The sequence below is a fragment of the Sebastes fasciatus genome, chromosome 18, assembly GCF_043250625.1.
Source record: "Sebastes fasciatus isolate fSebFas1 chromosome 18, fSebFas1.pri, whole genome shotgun sequence".
Classification (NCBI taxonomy): domain Eukaryota; kingdom Metazoa; phylum Chordata; class Actinopteri; order Perciformes; family Sebastidae; genus Sebastes; species Sebastes fasciatus.
In genome coordinates this window covers 29,077,018-29,095,363 of record NC_133812.1, presented here as the reverse complement: position 1 = coordinate 29,095,363, position 18,346 = coordinate 29,077,018, and the positions used below count along the sequence as shown (strand labels likewise).

Sequence of the window (18,346 nt, the reverse complement as noted above, 5' to 3'; positions counted from 1 at the left end):
TTATTAAATTGTAAACAAATCTGAGTAAATGTCTTTACTGTCTTTACAATTATTGGATACCATGTAAACATATTTATATCATTTTATCATCAATTTCCTTTCTGTCTTTTTAGAGTGCTCATCACATGGTCCTTTAATGATAATAATAATAATAATAATAATACGATATAAAATATATAATAATACGATTTAAGTATTCCTTCAATATTTTTACATTATATTTCATATATATAATATATTTCAGCTAAAAATCATAATGATGAATTTAGCTCTTTCCAATGTATTATTATTTCTAATCTTTAGTAGATTATTACCATATAAACATGTTAATATTCATTCATTTCTTTTCTGTCTTTTCCGAGTGCATATGGTCCTTAAATAATAATAATGATTATAATAATAATAATAATAATAATAATAATAATAATTGTTATAATTATAATATAATAATAATAATATATATATTAAAATAATAATAATAATATATAAACTATGTAGTAATACTACAATTTTTCTTTTCAGCTACAAGATAAACTGTCTCCCCTTCAGAAGCATTTATTATCTTATTTTGAAAGACAGTTTTGAGTTTTACTGTATTTCCTGTATCAGATTGGTAACTTGACACCCTGAAGGGCCGACGGCCTCTCTGATTGGACGAACGGTGGTGACGTAGTTGGTAGAAAACATTCTGATTGGCTCCTTGATCAACAGCAGGAAGTGGTATAATTTTGCATTAAAAAAATAAATAAAACGACAGTATTATTTCATGTACATTTTTCTGTTGTCATTTAATTATTATTAAAAACGTAACTTACGAGAAATTACTGAAATATTTTTCCGTTTTTCTAAGTGACGTAACGGAAACGCTGCTGTGACATCTCTCCTTCCGGTTCCGGGTCACGGTCTCCTCATGCTGTAGCAAGCATGGCGGCGAAAAACAAGCAGCGCAGGAAGCCTAGAGCGAGTTTTAAAGAGACTTTACAGACCGAAGACAGAGACATGGAGGCTGACAACAGCGGAGGAGAGGAAGAGGAGGATCAGGTAGATGATGGAGGTGAAGAAGCTGATGGAGGTGAAGAAGGAGGGAAGAGAGAAGAAGAAGAGTTCAGTCTGGACGAGGTGTTGAGGCTGGGAGGAACTCGGGTGAGTCATATAATATATATATATATATTCTATTTCATGCCTCTTTATTCTCCTTTAATACAGCTCAGAGGGAAATATTGTACTTTTTACTTCACTACATTTATTTGACAGCTTTAGTTACTTTACAGATTCAGATTTTTGCATGAAATGTGATGTTTTGCTATAAATTAAACTACCAAGCAGTTTATAAAAGTACAGCTGAAACAATAAATCAGTTAGTCTATTCACAGAGAATTAATTGGCAACTATTTTGCAAAAATAAATGCCAAATATATCTATTATATCGAGGTCAAGAAGAGACACTGGGAATTGATAACTAATTGTTTTATGATCCAGTTTAGATCAAATATATGAAATAGCCTTTTATTTAGATTTGATTTCGACCCCCCTTTATATGTTGTTTTAGGTTTCTATTGTTATTTTACTTTGTCTGTACATATGTGTATATATGTGTAGAGGATTGTATGTACTGTACAATATTAACAATTAATACAGTAAAGCTGCAACGATTGATTGATTAGTTATCAACTATTTTGATAATTAATTAATCAGTTTGAGTAATTTCATAAGAAGAGTCTAAATTCTCTGATTGCAGCTTCTTAAATGTGAATATTTTTTTAGTTCGATGTTTGAAATCTGAAGTTAATTTCAATCGATTTAGAATCAAAACTGTAACGCCCCGAAAATCAGGTATAAAAACTAAAGTATTGTTTTGGCGTCGGTATTGAAACTCTGGTTTCTTATTGGCCGTAAGTATCGCTTTGTTCTCGTAGATGAATTACAGATGTTACGTGTTTATGACGACATTTTTTTCTTCTTCTCTTGGCGTCTCCAGGCCGAGTACATCCAGCTCGCCGCCCTGAACGACACCAACGAGCTCGTCGACGGAGGAAAGAAAGGAGCGATAGACGACCTGGAGGAGGGCGAGCTCGAGAAGTTCATCGCCAAACTGGGCATCCGGGCGTTCGCCGGACTGCAGTCCATTCCGGACGAGCCCGAGGGCGACGCCGCAGTGAGCGGCGGCGAGAAGGAAAGTAAAAAGACCAAAGCAAAGAAAGCATCAGAGGAGCAAACATCCAACGCCAACGCCCCGCAGAAAGTTAACAACAAGCAGGAAGTGGAGGACAAACCGAAGGCCAAGAAGACCAAAGACGGCGGGAAAAAGAAACAGAACGTGAACGTGTTTGAGTTCCAGCAGAGGTCGGTGCTGCTGGTCAAACCCGGCGGGAAGTGGTTCGACCTGGAATACGCCGCCGAGGGCTCGTCGACGTCGCAGGATTCCTCGCTGGTGAACCAGTACAAGGCGCTCGCCCAGCAGCTGTTTGAGGCCGACGTGGCGCTCTACAAGAGCAAGAAGAACCTGCAGAAAGGAGCCAACTCCAACTGGATGAAGACGGTCGTCTCCTCCGGCGTGCTGGCTGACAGGATGGCGGCCATGACGGTCCTGATCCAGGACGCTCCGGTACACACGCTGGAGCACGTGGAGAACCTGGTGTCCATGGTGAAGAAGAAGGGCAGCCGGCGGATGGGTCTGATGGCGCTGGACACGCTGCGGGAGCTGCTGCTGTCCAACCTGCTGCCGGAGAACAGGAAGCTCCGCGCCTTCGCCCAGCACCCGTTCGACCAGCTGGAGGAGAAGGCCAGCGGCAACCGCGACGCCCGCGACCGCCGCCTCATCCTCTGGTACTTCGAGCACCACCTGAAGCACCACGTGGCCGAGTTCGTGGCGGCTCTGGACACGGTGGCTCACGACACGGTGGCCGCCACCAAGGCGAAGGCGCTGGCCACCGCCCACGAGATGCTGTGCAGCCGCCCGGAGCAGGAGAGGGCGCTGCTCATCCAGGTGGTCAACAAGCTGGGAGACCCCGAGTACAAGACGGCGGCCAAAGCGTCGTACCTGCTGGAGTCGCTGCTGCACAAACACCCCAACATGAAGGTGGTGGTGTGCTGCGAGGTGGAGCACCTCATGTTCCGGCCCAACATCAGCGCCAAGGCGCAGTACTACGCCGTCTGCTTCCTCAGCCAGGTGATGCTGAGCCACGACGAGGCCGATCTCGCCGCCAAACTCATCACCATCTACTTCTCGTTCTTCCGCGCCTGCGTCAAGAAGAAGGACATCGAGTCGAAGATGCTGAGTGTGCTGCTGTCGGGCGTGAACAGGGCGTATCCGTACGCCGGCGTCGGAGACGAGAAGGTGAAGGAGCAGCTGGACACGCTGTTCAAAGTGGTTCATCTGGTGAAGTTCAACACGGCGGTGCAGGCGCTCATGCTGCTCTTCCAGGTGATGGACTCACAGCAGAGCGTCTCTGACCGATACTACGTGGCTCTGTACAGGTAAACAACCTCACCTGTCACCTGTTCTCCCGTCTGAGGAGTCGTCATCTAGTCATGAAGTTTAACAGCAAGATTCTTCTTCTTCTTCTCAGGAAGCTGCTGGACAGCGGGCTGTCGTCGTCCTCCAGACAGAGCATGTTCCTCAACCTGCTCTACAAGTCTCTGAAGGCCGACATCATGCTGCGGCGGGTCAAAGCCTTCGTGAAGCGACTGCTGCAGGTCAGCGCCGAGCAGAACGCCAGCTTCGCCTGCGGGGCGCTCTTCCTGGTGTCGGAGGTCATGAAGGCCAAACCGGGCCTCAAGATCCTGCTGCAGGAGGGCGAGGTGAGACGGTCGACCGCGGCGCCATCAATGACTCATCACAACTCATTAATCAAGACTCTGTGATGATTTATTTAACTTCCTGTTGTGTTCACTCAGGACGGGGAGGAGGAGGAGTTCAAAGACCTCGCTGAAGAGAACGATGATGATGAAGAGGAGCGCTTTGTGGACGCCGACAAACTGGAGGACGGAGCGAGTGTAGTGACAGAGCAGGCAAAGCCCGCTGCATCATGGGTACATCACCAGAACCTGGAAGGTGAGACATTAATGATCAATATTCAACCTTTATGTGTGTTTGTGTTGTTTGTTCAGACGCAGCTCTGTTAGAGAACAGACCTGGATGGAAAAGATGATTTTAAAATGATAACAGCAGTATTTCCTTTCTGTAAAATCAAGATTTAAATCTTTCCAAGAGCCAAACAACATTCTTAAAGTTCGTATCTCCGCTGTTATTTATTACAGTTTTGGCTAATCTTGAAAATATTAAGATAAATCTGATGAAAACTTTTGTGGAAAAGAAATCAGATTCTGCATAAATACCAGTTTCATGGTAAAAGTTAATAATTATTCTCAGTCACAGTTTGGGTGTAGTTTCCTTTAAGATCTCTACATTTTAAATAGTAGATAAAGAATATTTATATATAATAGCAGATAAACTACGTCGCCATGTTCCATGTTGTTGTTGTTGTTGATTGTTAGTTGTTTCCTTCCTGTTTGCTTCCAGGAGGGAAGAGAGAGCAGAACTACAACCCGCTGCACAGAAACCCCTTATTCTGCGGCGCCGACCACACGACTCTATGGGAGCTGCAGAGGGTGAGAAACTAACTAACTGACAGACAGACAGACAGACAGACAGACAGACAGACAGACTAATCACAATGAACACAAAGGTGTCGACTCGTCAATGAAACTTTTATTCTAATAAGACATTGTATATAAATAGAACAAATAGAAATGTCCTCTTGATCATAATAAATAGTTTAGTTTGTGAATCTGTCAGCAAGAATTAAACTTTTTTAATAAAAGTTTTGTGACACATCTAAACATTTAAACTTCTAAACTTTCCTTCTCTTGAACGTTTCCTCTGTTTGTGTCTCTGCAGCTCGCCGTTCACTTTCACCCGTCCGTGTCGCTGTTTGCAAAAACCATCCTGCAGGTAAAACCTTTAATACTTGAAGTGTGACATTATTTAAATCTTTTCTCTTCCTCTCTGGTGTTTTTTTTAGGGTGAATGTTTCCTCTATAAAACCTTTAAATCCTTTATAATGGTGTTATTGTGTGTTGTGTCCTCAGGGAGGCTCCATCCAGTACTCCGGTGACCCGCTGCAGGACTTCACCCTCATCAGGTTCTTGGACCGTTTCGTCTTCAGAAACCCAAAACAGCTGAAAGGAAAACGTAATAAACACACTCTTTATTTTATTAGTTTAATCTGAGTGTGTTTGTGCTGCATCTGAGGTGGAAAACACAAACAAGTCAGATTAAAACAGACAGTATTTACAGTGTGTATAATGTGCAGCTGCAGAATAATTAAAATGTAGAAAAATCTTAATTTCTGCTTTAATATTTAATTGTTAGAAAACACGGACGCTGCAGCGCTGATGCCCAAACAGAGATTACGTCTTCACTCGATACCAGGTGAGTTTCTCTTGAAAGAAATTGATTGATTGTTGTCTGATCACATATTTCATCAACACCTAGTTTTTGTTTTTATTGAGTTTTTACATCAGTGAAGTGAACTTTTTCCTTTTTCCTTGTCAGTGAACTGTGAAGAGTTTCTGTCTAAAGAAGAGAGTCAGATCCCCGTCGAGGAAATCTTCTTCCATCGGTGAGTTTGAAACGATTTTATAGAGAAATTATTGACAAAATGTATTTTTTATTTCAGTCGTTATTTCTTTGTCTTCACACAAACACAACGACACTATTATGAAACTTTTTTTTATTCGACAGCTTCTTTAAGAAGCGTCAACAGGAGAAGCAGCTTCAGAATCGCCGGCAGCGAAAAGACGGCGATAACGAGAGCGTGGAGGACGTGGACGACGAGGAGTTTGAGAAACTGCTCGGTGAGTCGAGACGAACGGTGAAGTTTCCTTAAGAAAAAAAAGACTACAACATAAACCACAACAAATACAATAATATGTACATATAACAGATAATATCTGTAAGTAGAAGAACAAACTATTCAAAAACAAAGGAGAGAAAAAAAGGTAATAATAATAATAACATAAAAAATGTAAATAAATAAATAAAAAGTATTAAATAAAAAATTTACATTTAAAAAAAATGTATGAATAAAATTAATAAATGGTAATAATAATAAATATATATTAATTAATTAATTCAATAATTTAAAAAAATGTACTTGCATATTTGAAAATAATTAATTTACTAAAACTAGTATTTTGGTTTGTTTTAAGCTGAATAATATGATATCTTAACAGACGTTTGTGTCGTTAAACGTCTGTTATAAACCTCTTGTGTAACTGATTTAATCCAGTTTTAACTCGTTATAAATATTTAGGTGTTTCTGTGACTTCATGACGGGATCTGACTTTGTGTTTGAACAGATTCCTGTGAGGGAGACTCGTACTTCACTGAGATGGAACAACAGGATCTGGACTTTGCAGGGTGAGCAGCTCTCACATTTATTATTTATTAACGGGGTGTTTTAGTCTGGACGGACAGAAACCATTACACAGACGCCCACGTTCGCTTCTTGATTGGATATTATCATTCGTCACGCCTCATCATGTGAACCTTTTCTGGAAGAAAACAAACATCAGCCTCGACTAGCAGTTTACAGACCATCTTTGTTTCACCGTGGTCCGTTTATATGTTCAATATTCCGTATTGATTGATTAATTTCAGCAACATGTTCTCCCTCTTTGTTCGTCAGTAATGTGAAGAGTAAAGTAAAAGGAAAGAAAGCCGCGGAGGACTCGGACTCGGACGACTCGGACATGGACGACCTGGACGACGAGGAGATGTCTCTGGGCAGCATGGACGAGGAAGACTTCGGAGACGAGCTGGAGGAGGAAGGAGGGACGTTCATGGATCCTGACGGAGGAGGTGGAGATGAAGACGATGAAGAAGGTAGGCAACAACTTGTTTATCATCATGTTGTATATTTACTGAAGTTGAGATGATAGTTTAGTTCATATTCATGCATGTTCTTGTTCATGCTTTTAGTCCAGGTTGTCCGTCAGTATGTGGGATGATTTGATCTGTTTCATCACACAGTTACAGAACGCGTCTCTGACCTGAATACTAAATCAAACATCTTCATCTTTGTTTTTTTTTCGTTTCAGTTCCGGAGCTGGAGGACGACGACGCTGCATCCGGTGGTGAGTACTACAACAAACAGATCAAATATACATCAAGTACTTTATCTAATATCGTCACAAAGTGGGCCTTTAAACAGAATGTTCAGTAACTAAGTACTTTCTCAAGTACTGCACTTCAGTACAATTTAGAAACGCAAAATAATGGACCCACCCTTTAAGTATATTTTGATGACAGTACTTTTACTTAAGTAAAAGAATTAGATTTTTACGTTCTAACAGAGTATTCCTACACTATGAATATCATATAGTACATATAAAAAGAGTAACATAAGAATTATAGTAAATAAATGGAGATATTCTGTAAGACAAAATGTGTCATATCACCTCCTGTCACAGAAGATTATGAACTAAACTTTAATAATTAGATAAAATGTGTTTTTCTTCAGATGATGAGATGAAAGTTCCAGATATCACTCCTCGTACCAAGAAGGGGAAAAGGAAATCCTCCGAGGAGCTCGTCTTCTCTGGATCTTCAGGTTGGTTTAACTTATTCTTAATAAGTCATGTTTTACCAGCGTTATAATGAAGTCGTCTAAATGTTTTAACTTCATATTTTAGTGTGACTGTTGATTTCTGCTGCTGAGTTAGTGAAACGATGAAGTTTATTTAGTTGGTTTATTGTTTGTTCTCCGTCTCACAGGTGTGAAACCGGGGAAGAAGATGAAGAAAGGAAAGAAAGATGCGAAAATGTTTGCTTCTGCTGAAGAGGTGAGAAGATTTTGTTTTTATAAATTTGAATAGCTCAACTTCAAATCTGAACTTCTGCACCGAGTTTAAATTCTTCTGATAAAAATCTAAATGAAGCTTTGATGAAACCAGGAAAGACAATGTTATCTTCTTTATCTTAATATTTTACTGTTGCTATACTATGAATTTTTTCAACATACTTTACTATGACTTTTTTTTATGACTTTTTTCGACATCCTATAACTTTTTTTATGAATGTTTTCGACCGACTGATTTTTTTTTCTCATGACATACTTTACTCTGATTTCAGTTCGGCTCCATGTTGGACGAGAATTCCGGTTCCAAGTTTGACAACATCGGAATTAACGCGATGGCCAACACCGACAAAGCAGGTAGGACGCCCGAGTCGTCTTTTCTTTATAAGATGATAAAGGTTCTGATCTTAAAATTACCTTCTCATAGATTGAACTGTGGATGAATTGGAGGATCATCCTTACAACTATTAATTGAAATTGTTGTGTATAAAAACGCTAAATTCTAAGATGTGGCTTAAGGAAATTTGTTATTTTCACATTTTGCTGAAATGAAGTAATAAGAAAATTAGATTTTGAAAGTATACAACAGTTCCCTAGTATGAATCTTTAAGCTCGGAGCATCATGTTAAGAAAAGACAAGGTTTTTATTCAGTTTGCTGGATACCAGTCGGTTTATTAACTTCTCCACAGAGAGAAACAGATCAGTTAGACAACAACAGTCAACAGAATCATTTATATAAAGTGTCTAACAGCTCTCCAAAAAACTTCAGTTAAAGAGAAATCGTCTTCAACATGTCCCTCTTTCTTGTAGTTCTTGCTGTAATCTATTTCCCAAAATCTCTACAACAGGGATGGAGAATAAAATGTTATGACCATTTCCACAAATACTGGAATAAGCAACCATTATTACTTTAGTGGGAAGTGATTCAAATGTTAGCCTTTTGTAACACTTCCATTCGTCCCCACAGGCCTGAAGCAGTTGAAGTGGGAGGCGCATCGCGACGACTGGATCCAAGGCCGCGACGTGAAGACGCTGCGCAGAAAGAAGACCATGTTCAACAAGAAGAAGACGTTCGGTCGACCCAGGGCAGGAGGCAACAAGACACTTGGGAACAAGAAGAGGAAGAAGTAGCAGCCGCCGTGTGTTTGTGGATTTTTAAACTGACTGACACCTTCAATCCTGTTTGGCCGACCAGGCTTCATGGTCTCTCTCTCGGATGCCTTGGACCCCCGCCCACTCGTTGGACTGGTAGTAAACTGGGAGGAAACAGACAAACAGACTTTGGTTCATATTGCCCCTGTACATGTACTTCAACGAAGATTAAAGTTATTCACATTTTCTGATGCAGTTTATGGTTATGTTTATACAAGTAATTATGTAAACGGCAGAAAAATGTGCTCGTATTATCATTTTTGATCAATTAAACATTTAAATGGTTATTTTGTCTTTTTTCCATCTATGCAGCCGGCTCCCTGTTTTGGCACGCTTATCAAAGTTTGAAAAATGTCATATATTATGTCGAAAAAAGTAAAAAAAAAAAGTCATAATATATTATGTCGAAAAAAGTAATTTAAAAAAGTCATAATATATTATGTCGAAAAAAGTAATTTAAAAAAGTCATAATATATTATGTCGAAAAAAGTCATAGCATATTTCGCAAAAAAAGTCAGCATGTGTCGAAAAAAGTCATAGATTATGTCGAAAAAAAGTCAAAAAAAAAGTCATAGCATATTTCGCGAAAAAAGTAATTGAAAAAAGTCAGCATATTATGTCGAAAAAAATTAAAAGTCATAGCATATTATGCCGAAAAAACTCATTAAAAAAAGTCATGATATATTATGTCGAAAAAAGTAATTAAAAAAAGTCATAGTATATTATATCGAAAAAAGTAATTAAAAAAAGTCATAGTATATTATATCGAAAAAAGTAATTAAAAAAAGTCATAATATATTATGTCGAAAAAAGTAATTAAAAAAAGTCGTTATATATTATGTCGAAAAAAGTAATTAAGAAAGTCATAATATATTATATCGAAAAAAGTAATTAAAAAAAGTCGTTATATATTATGTCGAAAAAAGTAATTAAGAAAGTCATAATATATTATGTCGAAAAAAGTAATTAAAAAAAGTCATAGTATATTATGTCGAAAAAAGTAATTAAAAAAAGTCAGCATATTATGTCGAAAAAAAGTAATTAAAAAAAGTCATAGCATATTTTGCGAAAAAAGTCAGCATATTATGTCGAAAAAAAGTCATTGAAAAAAGTCATAGTATATTATGTCATAAAAAAAAGTCATAATATATTATGTCGAAAAAAGTAATTAAAAAAAGTCATAATATATTATGTCGAAAAAAAGTAATTAAAGTCATAATATATTATGTCGAAAAAGTCATAATATATGTCGAAAAAAAGTAATTAAAAAAGTCATAGCATATTATGTCGAAAAAAGTAATTAAAAGTCATAATATATTATGTCGAAAAAAGTAATTAAAAAAAGTCATAATATATTATGTCGAAAAAAGTAATTAAAAAAAGTCATAATATATTATGTCGAAAAAAGTAATTAAAAAAGTCATAATATATTATGTCGAAAAAAAGTAAAAAAAAAAAATCAGCATATGTCGAAAAAAGTAATTAAAAAAAGTCAATATATTATGCCGAAAAAAGTAATTAAAAAAAGTCATAGTATATTATATCGAAAAAAGTAATTAAAAAAAGTCATAGTATATTATGTCGAAAAAAAGTAATTAAAAAAGTTTAAAAAAAGTCATAGCATATTTCGCGAAAAATGTAATTGAAAAAAGTCAGCATATTATGTCGAAAAAAAGTAATTAAAAAAAGTCATAGCATATTTCGCGAAAAAAGTCAGCATATTATGTCGAAAAAAAGTAATTAAAAAAAGTCATAATATATTATGTCGAAAAAAAGTAATTAAAAAAGTCATAGCATATTATGTCGAAAAAAGTCATATATTAGGTCGAAAAAAGTCAAAAAAAAGTCATAGCATATTTCGCGAAAAAAGTAATTAAAAAAAGTCATAGTATATTATATCGAAAAAAGTAATTAAAAAAAGTCATAATATATTATGTCGAAAAAAGTAATTAAAAAAAGTCATAGTATATTATATCGAAAAAAGTAATTAAAAAAGTCATAGTATATTATGTCGAAAAAAAGTAATTAAAAAAGTCATAATATATTATGTCGAAAAAAGTCAAAAAAAGTCATAGCATATTTCGCGAAAAAAGTAATTAAAAAAAGTCATAGTATATTATGTCGAAAAAAGTAATTAAAAAAAGTCATAATATATTATGTCGAAAAAAGTAATTAAAAAAAGTCATAGTATATTATATCGAAAAAAGTAATTAAAAAAAGTCATAATATATTATGTCGAAAAAAGTAATTAAAAAAAGTCATAGTATATTATATCGAAAAAAGTAATTAAAAAAAGTCATAGTATATTATGTCGAAAAAAATTAAAAAAGTCATAATATATTATGTCGAAAAAAGTCAAAAAAAGTCATAGCATATTTCGCGAAAAAAGTAATTAAAAAAAGTCAGCATATTATGTCGAAAAAAGGTAATTAAGTCATATATTATGTCGAAAAAAGTCAAAAAAAAGCCATAGCATATTTCGCGAAAAAAGTAATTAAAAAAAGTCATAGTATATTATATCGAAAAAAGTAATTAAAAAAAGTAATAATATATTATGTCGAAAAAAGTAATTAAAAAAAGTCATAGTATATTATATCGAAAAAAGTAATTACGAAAAGTCATAATATATTATGTCGAAAAAAAGTAATTAAAAAAAATCATAGCATATTATGACGAAAAAAGTAATTAAAAAAAGTCATAGCATATTTCGCGAAAAAAGTCATTAAAAAAAGTCAGCATATGATGTCGAAAAAAAGTCATTAAAAAAAGTCATAGTATATTATGTCGAAAAAAGTAATTAAAAAAAGTCATAATATATTATGTCGAAAAAAAGTAATTAAAAAAAGTCATAGTATAGTATGTCGAAAAAAGTCATAAAAAAATCATAGTATATTATGTTGAAATAGTATAGTATGTCGAAAAAGTAAAAAAAAAAAGTCATAGCATATTATGTCGAAAAAAGACATTAAAAAAGTCATAGTACATTATGTTGAAAAAAATCATAAAAAAGTCCTAATATATTATGTCGAGAAATGTCATAAAAAATGTCATAGTATAGAATATTACATTAAATGTCATTAAATGTAAAACATCAACAACAACACCGTATAATCGTAAATTTAATCCAGTCCTGATACAATCCACATCCATCCATCATAAATAATAAATATCTTCTTACCTTCTAGAACTGATGGAAACCGTCTGTTCATCGTGTTTCTGAAATCTGCAGGTGGTGGAAATAAAACAGGATATTATTTCTTTGAAGATGTAAAGTCACTCAACACAGATCTAAGTGTTCTTCAGCTCGTGTCAGTAAAATACTACGATTAAATAATCGATGTCTGATACCTTGACTGGTGTTCATCATGTGAAAGAGACCGTACGCCCCAAAGACGCCCAGCAGCTCCACAGCGATCACTCCCTTCATGAGTCTCTTGGCCAGAGGCTCCAGAGGTTTGGGAGGCATCTGAGGAGACATCAACACATACAAACTACTTTATTTTGAGACCTAACCTTGTTTGTGTAATCAAAGTGAACATCAAAACACCAGAGTGGTCTTTTAATTTAAGGCGTCAGTTCACCCAAATTACTACAATACAAAAATTCAGTGGTATCTATTCCTGTAGACAGTGTTGTTTTCATTTGTCTAGGTTTAAATATATATCCGTTTCTACCTTCACGCTAACATTATGTAGGTGAATTTACCATTTAAATTTTCATTTTTAAGTTTAACAAAGTCCAGAAAAAGTGTCCCTGTTACTTTGCATAATCCACAGGTACCATAGTATCTGAGAGTCAGAGATCATTTTCACAAAGACGTTATAAAAATAAATGTTTCTGTTATTAAAGGTCCCATATCGTGCTCATTTTCAGGTTCATACTTGTATTTTGTGTTTCTATTAGAGCATTTACATGCTGTAATGTTGAAAAAAACCAGACTATTTTCCATGTACTGTCTGTCTGAATATACCTGTATTCACTCTCTGTCTGAAACGCTCTGTCTGAAACGCTCTGTTTTAGTGCATTTCAATGGAATTACAGCAGAATTGCGTTGCTAGGTAACAGTTTGGGTCCATGTTTACTTCCTGTCATCTGATGTTATTCACATACAACAGGAAATAAACTGGGACACATTTAAAATATTTACGTTTAAAACCGTGTAATGGTCTAAATATTGTATATTTGTGACATCACAAATGGACAGAAATCCTGACGGCTTGTTTCAAACGCACAATTTCTGAATACGGGCAGTGTGTGTTTCTCCGTATATTGAGCGTTTTGATACTTTAACAGTATTTATAAAGCACTTAAACCTGCTTTATAATATAAAAGACATACAAATCTCACTTTTTACAATACGGGACCTTTAGGACACATTGTCTTCAGATGTGAGAGGGTGTCAAACTTCAGTATTTCCAGTCTCCTAGTGGATGGCAAACATAAACTGACACAGATTATACCACTGACCCGCAATTGATAAGATTTTGTCCCAGGGTCACCCATCTGATACATGTTTTATTACAGATAGTGGTTTAAACACATGACCAAAACAGTCATAGATTCTGTCATTTTGTTACTTATGGATGGAATAAAAAGAAAATAAATCATTCCCTTATACTGAGTTAGGGTTAGGGTTAACCCAAATGACATTTTACTGCAAAACGTCTGTGCTGTTGCTCAAGTAAATTAACTACATATCAAATCTAATAACATGCAGAAACTCCTCCTCTTGATAAGGTCGATAAAGTAACATCAAGCAATGAATTAACACAACTCTTATACATTTTACATCATCGTTTTAGTGCACACCTGATCAACCTGAAGATAACTGCTAGCTAACACAGTTAAAGTCTTAAAGGTGAATCAACCTGAATTCACTCTTTAACTTCATGTTTTAGTCTTACTCTTAAATAAACTCACCTTCAGATTCTCGGTGGTGAAAACCAGCTGATCGAGTCTTCAGGAGTAAAGTAAAACAGTGAATGTTGTTAAAATCAGGTGAAATGTTTGAGACGTCCTTGTGCTGCATGTGTTGCACAACTGAGCGCTACTTCCGGTGTACGGAAGCTCGGTTGGTACAAACATCCGGTAGCGAGTTTTACTCTTTAACTGAAGGATTTAAAATGACAATAAAAATAATAAAACAGCAATAATAATATTAATAATAATAATAATAAGGATAAGGATAATAATAACTGTAATACAACTACAACATATAAATAAATACATAAATAAAGTGAGTGAGTGAAGTAAAAAAAAATAAAAAATAGATGTACTAAACAATACAAATAATAAAACAGCAACAGCAATAATAATAATAATAATAATAGCAACAATATTGATATTAATAATAACAATAACAATAACTGTAATACAACTACAACAAATAAATAAATAATAAAGCACTTAGAAAAACTAGATATACTGAACAAGAAAAATAATGAAACTAAACAAATAATTAGCAAAACACAATACTATATAAAAAAATCTAAAATAATAAATCAAACAATACTACTTATTATTAGTAAAACATCAACTAAATATTAACAACAATAAATAAATAGCTCTTACACAACTACTACAACTAGTGAAAGGAATCAGGGTGAGATATAAATAAATAAATAAATAAATAAATATAGTAAGTGAAGTAATAGGGAAAAGAAAAAAATGACAATAATAATTAATATATTTTTTTTTTTTTAGCTATCACATACTCAGGTAATAAATAATTTACCATTAAATAAATTCAATTATTTTGCCACACGAAAGGCTACTACAACTTTTGAAAGAAATCAGGGTGAGATATGAATAAATAAATAAATTATAAAAAATTATAAATACATAATTAATAATTACATTTTTAGCTATCACATACTCAGGTAATAAATAATTTACCATTAAATAAATTCAATTATTTTGCCATATGAAAGGCTTAGTGCTTTTTGCTCTTCTGCTTAAAGACATATTTAGTTTCATTCTCTGTGGTGATAAAAAAGACATATATGTTTATATTATAATAATATACCAGTATGTAATAATTATTTTATGTCACTAAAAATAAAGATGTAGTAGTAGCAGGAGCTCACCAGTAGGTGTCAGTGTGGTCACAATGAGCAGCAACACATATTCCCCTTTAGGTTTCAGAGGAGAAGAAAGTTCAATTAAACTTGTTTTTATCAACAAAAACTGAGAGAAAAGATGCAGATTGAGGAGGATCGTTGGTCAGTAAGAAGAAAAAGATCTTCACTAAGTAACAACCCTTAAAAATCACGAGAAAGAATCAAAATCAAATCATTAAATTAAGATATTAGCCTTTATTGATTTATTGGAATTCAAGAGTTGCAGCAGCACAAGAACATAAGTCAGTGTGTAAAATAGAGAAAAGTAAAATAATAATAATAATAATAATTCTAGATATGTTAAACCAAAATAAGAATATAAGTAAAAATAGAAACTACACAAGAGTAATTAATTAAAATTACAAGGAAAGAGTGAAAGCAAGGTATAATCTATTATTAAACAGCGTATAACAGAATAGGGTGATATGGCCAAACTCTTCTACCACGATATTCTGTAGGTCATTTCATATCTTGATAAAGATATTTATCACAATAGAGCATGTTTTCTGGTAATTCAATAAATAAATAGTCTACATGAAATAACCACATGGTAAAGCTTATTTCTGTAGATTGTATAGTGTGCAATATGTATCATCATCTTTCCCAGCCATACAGCAGTATAAAATATAATGATTGATAAGATGACACCATAATGTTTGTTTGTATTAATATAGAAATATAATATAGCAGATAAAGTCATAAACAGTATAACATAAAATAGTATAGTATACTGTAGGATGGGATATAAGATATATTATATTATATGGTGAAAGGTGGTCATACTAATTGAATTAACTCATGAAACATGCAAATGAAATGCAATTGAATGAGCTGCTGTTTCTTTGGTTTTCTGACAGAAACCACCAATTTGTGGGTGTTTGTAAATCTAATTTCCTTCATGTAGACTCAGTATTCTCTCAGGTGAGTGCACACCTGCTGCAGGTGAGATTATACAGTCTATGTGTGAATGGACTCAGAGCTGCAGGTCTCTGCAGGTCTCTGCTGGTCCCTCTGGACTCTCAGCAGCTGCACGAGTCTGAACTAAAACTCATCAGTTTGCAGGCTGAAGTTTGGTGGAGGAAGAATCTGTTTTTAAAGATAACTTCAAAGTTTCTCAACACAAACACACGACATGTCTGGAAAGTATAACAATACTGTTGGATTATTAGTGTATGACGGTTAGTTATGAATGTTTGCTTGGTATGTTGGAACACTACAGTTCCCATGAGCCTCAGCAGCCAGGAGAGAAAGCCATGTGAACCAAGTAGAGATGTCAATCGATTAAAATACTTAATCACGATTAATCGAATGATCGTCAATAGTTAATCAGGATTAATCGCAAATGAATTGCGATCTGAATACTTCTTCCACCTCTGGTTATTTGTAAATGTGGAAGTCTTCAAGTTTTGTGTATTTTTTGGGGGGAATCTATTTCAAACTGTCGTTTTTAAAGTGGACTATCAACAGAAACATTCCTGTGGTTGTTTTTTAATCAGTAACTTGTATTAATGTACAAGCTTATTTTAAAAGAGCTAGACTTTTGCACTAGAGTTATCAGAGCAGCTGATAAACTGTAATTAACACAAATAGTGAACACAATAACTGCAGGACGTTTGTGCAAAACGAGCAATTTGGATGAATTTTGAGCAGATTTATTTCCTGTGAATATCACATCAGAGTTTTTCTGACATTTTTAGGAACTTTTAATACAATTCTCTGTCTATAATATGTTTTTTTTTATTTTAAACAATCATACATATTAAATAGGCTTCATTTCTTTTGTTTTCTTCTCCCTGATGCCATTGTTCTATTACGTCTTTGGTTATTTGCATACTTTTCTAATTTTTAAGTTTATATTTTAAATAATATTCCAAACTTTTAAAATAACAATTTAATTTAGATTTCTTCACAGAAATAAATGAAATGCTGAGATAAAGGACAATTGTATTTTTTTTTTGTTAAAAGTTGTCAAACACCCGTTAAAATCAAGAAGACCTCGCGACCCCTAGTCGACCCCTCAATGCAGGACTTTTACAGTGTGGTATTAGTACTTCTACTTAAGTAAAGGATCTGAATACTTCCTCCACCTCTGCTTATGTGTAAATGTGGAAGGCTTCATGTTTTGTGTATTTTTTGGGGGTAAAATCTATTTGAAACTATTGTTTTTAAAGTGAAATATCAACAGAAACATTCCTGCGGTTGTTTTTTAATCAGTAACTTGTGTTAATGTACGAGCATATCTTAAAAGAGCTAGACTTTTGCACTAGTAGATCACCTCGTGTAGATATTTCAGCCCTCTTCCTGACAGTCTTAGTGAGCAACACTGGACACAAAAGGTGAAAATATTTGGGGTTTGTTTGACGTCCACACAGGGAGGACAGGTTGTGTGTGTGCACAGAGCACGGTGGTCCGACTTCTCTTGTTCCTTCACCTCGGCTCTGTGTGTACCGTCTGTCCTGTCCTCTTTCAGATTCATCACCAGGTAAATATGCACTCCGTCAGACCACAAACAGTAAACCCTGCAGCCGAAGAGGAGGAGGAGGAAGAGGAGGAAGATCCCACAGGCAGTCTCCACTCTGCCTGTTAACTCCTGTAGAACAGAACACAAATAAAACATAAGACATCTCAGTTTTGGGGCTGATTTTTGTCCATTTTTCATGAGTTTAAGTTCATTCAGATCACCGCAATCATAAAAGAAAGAGATCTACATGAACTAAATAATAATTTTACAAAATGCAGTACTTTCCAGGAAAAGCAGGAAATCTAACTGCAGTAAAGACCGACAAGGAATGTTAAAGGAAAGTAGGTTCACTGAAAAAGTAAAAAATAAAGAGACAATATACTGAATTATGTGATTGCTAAACTCCAGAACAGAAACTAAATCAGACTAAATGGAACGTCGGGTGAGACGGTTTGATTTACAAAGTCAAAAAAGTTATAAACCTTAAGATCTTCATGAAATCAGACAGTCTGTAACGAGCTCTCGCTATACAATAGTTATTGTTAGTGATGGAAGTAGAAGTACTCAATACTGCAGTGTAAAAATACTTTGTTCCAAGTAAAAGTCCTGCATTCAAACTTTAAGTAAAAGTACAAAAGTATTAGCATTAATATATACTTTAAGTACCAAAAGTAAAAGTACTCATTATACAGAATGGCATATTACAGGAATAATATACATTATATATTATTGGATTATAATTATTGATGCA

The 18,346-nt window shown here is 34.7% G+C and overlaps 2 protein-coding genes across 5 annotated transcripts in view; one reads left to right on the top strand and one right to left on the bottom strand.

Annotated features, from left to right (window-relative positions):
• Nucleotides 1–879: 879 nt before the first annotated feature.
• On the top strand, nucleotides 880–9,300 carry cebpz (CCAAT enhancer binding protein zeta). Its single transcript, XM_074616680.1, has 17 exons — nucleotides 880–1,143; nucleotides 1,979–3,477; nucleotides 3,570–3,801; nucleotides 3,898–4,054; nucleotides 4,523–4,611; nucleotides 4,901–4,954; nucleotides 5,092–5,194; nucleotides 5,375–5,434; nucleotides 5,558–5,624; nucleotides 5,747–5,859; nucleotides 6,364–6,424; nucleotides 6,693–6,889; nucleotides 7,105–7,137; nucleotides 7,527–7,616; nucleotides 7,781–7,848; nucleotides 8,138–8,219; nucleotides 8,831–9,300. Exons 1-17 carry the CDS (start codon nucleotides 925–927, stop codon nucleotides 8,992–8,994), a joined length of 3,288 nt encoding a protein of 1,095 aa, XP_074472781.1. The 5' UTR covers nucleotides 880–924; the 3' UTR covers nucleotides 8,995–9,300.
• Nucleotides 8,504–18,346, bottom strand: part of LOC141756702 (protein CEBPZOS-like) — a 48,481-nt gene continuing 38,638 nt past the window's right edge. Inside the window, exons 1-5 of one of the 4 annotated variants that reach the window (XM_074616700.1) lie at nucleotides 13,936–14,095; nucleotides 12,364–12,481; nucleotides 12,194–12,238; nucleotides 9,035–9,119; nucleotides 8,504–8,895 (exon numbers count right to left, since the gene is read on the bottom strand). In XM_074616700.1, coding sequence (XP_074472801.1) covers nucleotides 9,037–9,119; nucleotides 12,194–12,238; nucleotides 12,364–12,481 — 246 coding nt within the window. In that variant the 5' untranslated portion in view covers nucleotides 13,936–14,095 and the 3' untranslated portion in view covers nucleotides 8,504–8,895; nucleotides 9,035–9,036. Of the gene's footprint in view, nucleotides 9,120–12,193; nucleotides 12,239–12,363; nucleotides 12,482–13,919; nucleotides 14,096–18,346 lie in introns of those variants that run through there. The other 3 variants (XM_074616696.1, XM_074616699.1, XM_074616698.1) reach the window with 3 other exon arrangements.

Bases quoted from the DNA above. Each gene is read 5' to 3' on its own strand.
- cebpz (XM_074616680.1), top strand. From the start codon at position 925: ATGGCGGCGAAAAACAAGCAGCGCAGGAAGCCTAGAGCGAGTTTTAAA. The intron at 4,955-5,091 runs GTAAAACCTTTA...TTGTGTCCTCAG, and splicing joins TTGCAAAAACCATCCTGCAG to GGAGGCTCCATCCAGTACTC. The intron at 7,138-7,526 runs GTGGTGAGTACT...GTTTTTCTTCAG, and splicing joins GGACGACGACGCTGCATCCG to ATGATGAGATGAAAGTTCCA.